The 2,787-nt window shown below is 29.0% G+C and overlaps 1 protein-coding gene across 3 annotated transcripts in view; it reads left to right on the top strand.

Annotated features, from left to right (window-relative positions):
- Positions 1 to 2,261, top strand: part of LOC117105481 — a 108,166-nt gene extending 105,905 nt beyond the window's left edge. The window contains exon 15 of one of the 3 annotated variants that reach the window (XM_033246643.1): positions 557 to 2,261. In XM_033246643.1, the coding sequence (XP_033102534.1) occupies positions 557 to 691 (135 nt within the window). In that variant the 3' untranslated portion in view covers positions 692 to 2,261. The remainder of the gene's footprint in view (positions 1 to 556) is intronic. The other 2 variants (XM_033246644.1, XM_033246645.1) reach the window with 2 other exon arrangements.
- The last annotated feature ends 526 nt before the right edge of the window (positions 2,262 to 2,787 follow it).

The raw sequence follows: 2,787 nt of genomic DNA, 5'->3' as shown, positions 1-2,787 counted from the left end.
AATATCTTAGCTCATTTGCAATCTTGCGGGCATTTATAAATGTAAACCTCTTTGCAATAGATATTTATACACTAAAATCCAATGTAATCCTGCAGGCAAGTCAGTGGCTATTATTACACTCAGTTTTAAATAAATTCTAATTTCTGATTGGATGCTCTATTGTGTATATATTCGATAGGACAGTAGCATTCAATCAAGATCAGGAATTACTGGTGTAACAATAGCCACTGCCTTTGAAAAAGAAATCAACTCTTTTTTTTCTTTAAATCTTGTGACCATTTATATATTTAAATTCTATTGCAATTCAGCAGGTATTAAATTCCAGATCAACTACAATCTTACAGGCATAAAATACTTCAGTTCTTTATTAATCCCTTGGGCACTTATTAATTCAAACTTTACTGCAATTTTTTTTCATACAATTTTTAAGTAAACTAAATTTTATAAAGATAAAAAAGATTTAATAAATTTTATACTTAGCAGTGCTGCTAAATTGTGCTATTATTTGGTCATCACCATATTTGATTTATTAACTATTCTTATATGTGAACTATAGTTGAATGTAGAGGGCCTACAGTATGCAGATCTGGATTTGACTCGCAATTTACCAACTGACAAGGAAAATGTAATCCACCACCCAGACCAGGAGACAACTTACTCCAGTATCCAACTCCAACCTCAACAGATCTGACAACCAGCGCCATCCATAGTACATCCATCCAACAAAGTGCATCCTGTTGATGATATTTCAAATTCACAACCTGCAGAAAAGAAAAAAAGGAAGAAAAAGAAGAAAAAGAAAAATAATGAATATCAACAACAGGAAAATGAGCACACAGAAGAGTGAACTTGATTTAGAATCATCTTTTCAGAAATTAAATAACAAATCAAACACTTGGTAAATTAATGCTGCAATAATTGATTATGCGTTAAATTTATAAATATTAGTCACCCCAACGATCTAATTTCCCTAGTCTGTTAACTGTTTTAATCATTATTATGCTAACCATATTAATTACCCTAACTATGTTAATTATCTTTACAATTTAATAATTATACTTTGAGCGATAGTAGAGCTGCATGATTATACAAACATAAATTTGGTATAAACATCTATAAAAAGAAAAAAAAAATCAATTAGCGTATTACTTAGGGTTATTTGAGATTTTTAATGAGAAATTTTACATGCAAATGCTTATTTAATGAAAATAATGAATATATTATCAAATTTCAAGTTTCCCACACCACTGACAGCAATTGCTGTAGTAAATCATTTTGAAGAAATTCATACCCTGATTATTGCATGTTAATTGCTAGTTATTTAAGATTTTATGATTATGTTGCATTATTTTAAAAGTATCACTTGAAACTGGTGGATATGCCATGGATGGAATTATAATGAAAAAAAAAAAACACTTTTACAAGTATGTTGTACATAATTGCTTTTACATAGTTTACAAGAATGCTGTTTGTTCTCAAGAGCTTAGTCATATCCTGTCATCATTAGCATTCATTATTCTAAGAACAATATTTTCCATGTCTGGCCAAATGCTATTCTTAATACATTATTATTTCCTATATTTAGGCACATGACCATATTTGGGCAACTCCCATGAATTGGCTATATTACTAGCAGCGTGCCTTTGAAATGCCTTTCGCACCATTTTGGATTGATTCAGTTGTATTTTACTGTACAGTATATTTTTATATCCACTTGATATGGCTCTCTTGTAGAAGATAACCTACCAATCCCATGTGCCTCAATAACATGTGAACACATTCCATTGGAAGTAGGTTGCTTAAAAACATCTACTCTACCTGGAAGAAACCATAGCAACTTTTTAATTATGGCTAAAGTGACATTCATTATGACAAGTAGTTTAATCTTCAAAATTTTCTCTGTTTTCTCAGTTAGTACTCTCTTTTAGTTTTAAGTTGTTGAAGCTTTGTTAATTCTAATATACTCAGAGTATTTGTGAACTTGTATTTGATGAAGTATTAATTTGATATAAACACACTTTGTGGTGGCTCTGATAATCACTTTTCCTAAATTCCTCTTTGTTAATTACTTTTAAGCTTACTGTAGGTTTTTAGTTAAATTCAGTTGTAGAAATGTATTGTTTGTTTAAGGATTTTTGTGTTTAACAATAAGCTATAAAATGAAAACCAGAAAATATATGCATTACATGGTTTTTTGGTTAATTTCCAACTAATTACTGTGGTTGTAGGCACTTAGTGACAATGAAATACAGTCAAATTTATATATAGACCTACTGAAATGACATTGGTAAATCTATGAACAATTAAAGGATGAAATATGCTATATGCGAATTATTACCATATTATAAGCACTGAGTACATGCTAACTAGAGCTAACATTGTGGTGTTGCTTAGCAACAAGTAAAATTAAATCCATATGAAAATTACATTAAATATTCAGTAGTAATGTACTGTTCCCCTTTTATTAACACTTTGGGTTTTTTCATTAAATGATTAAAATTATGAAGTCTGAATATTGATAAGTGCATAATTCATCCATAAATATAAATAATAATAATATTAATAATAATGATGTTATATTCATATAGCGCATATTGCACATTGCCCCTATGCGCTTTACAAAGAAATAATATAGGCCAACTGAGAAAAAGCAAATAACAATAAAATAATAACAATAAAATAAATGTGTTGAAATCTGCGAAAAATAAATGGTTAATAGAAATAATCAATATGAATATAGCAATGTACAAAACTTTAAACAATATTGATTGTGAATATTGTTAGCAT

This window comes from Anneissia japonica, unplaced genomic scaffold, assembly GCF_011630105.1.
Source record: "Anneissia japonica isolate Jap-2015-1 unplaced genomic scaffold, ASM1163010v1 scaffold287853_len143968_cov122, whole genome shotgun sequence".
NCBI classification, from domain to species: domain Eukaryota; kingdom Metazoa; phylum Echinodermata; class Crinoidea; order Comatulida; family Comatulidae; genus Anneissia; species Anneissia japonica.
This window is presented reverse-complemented; position numbering and strand designations above follow the sequence as displayed.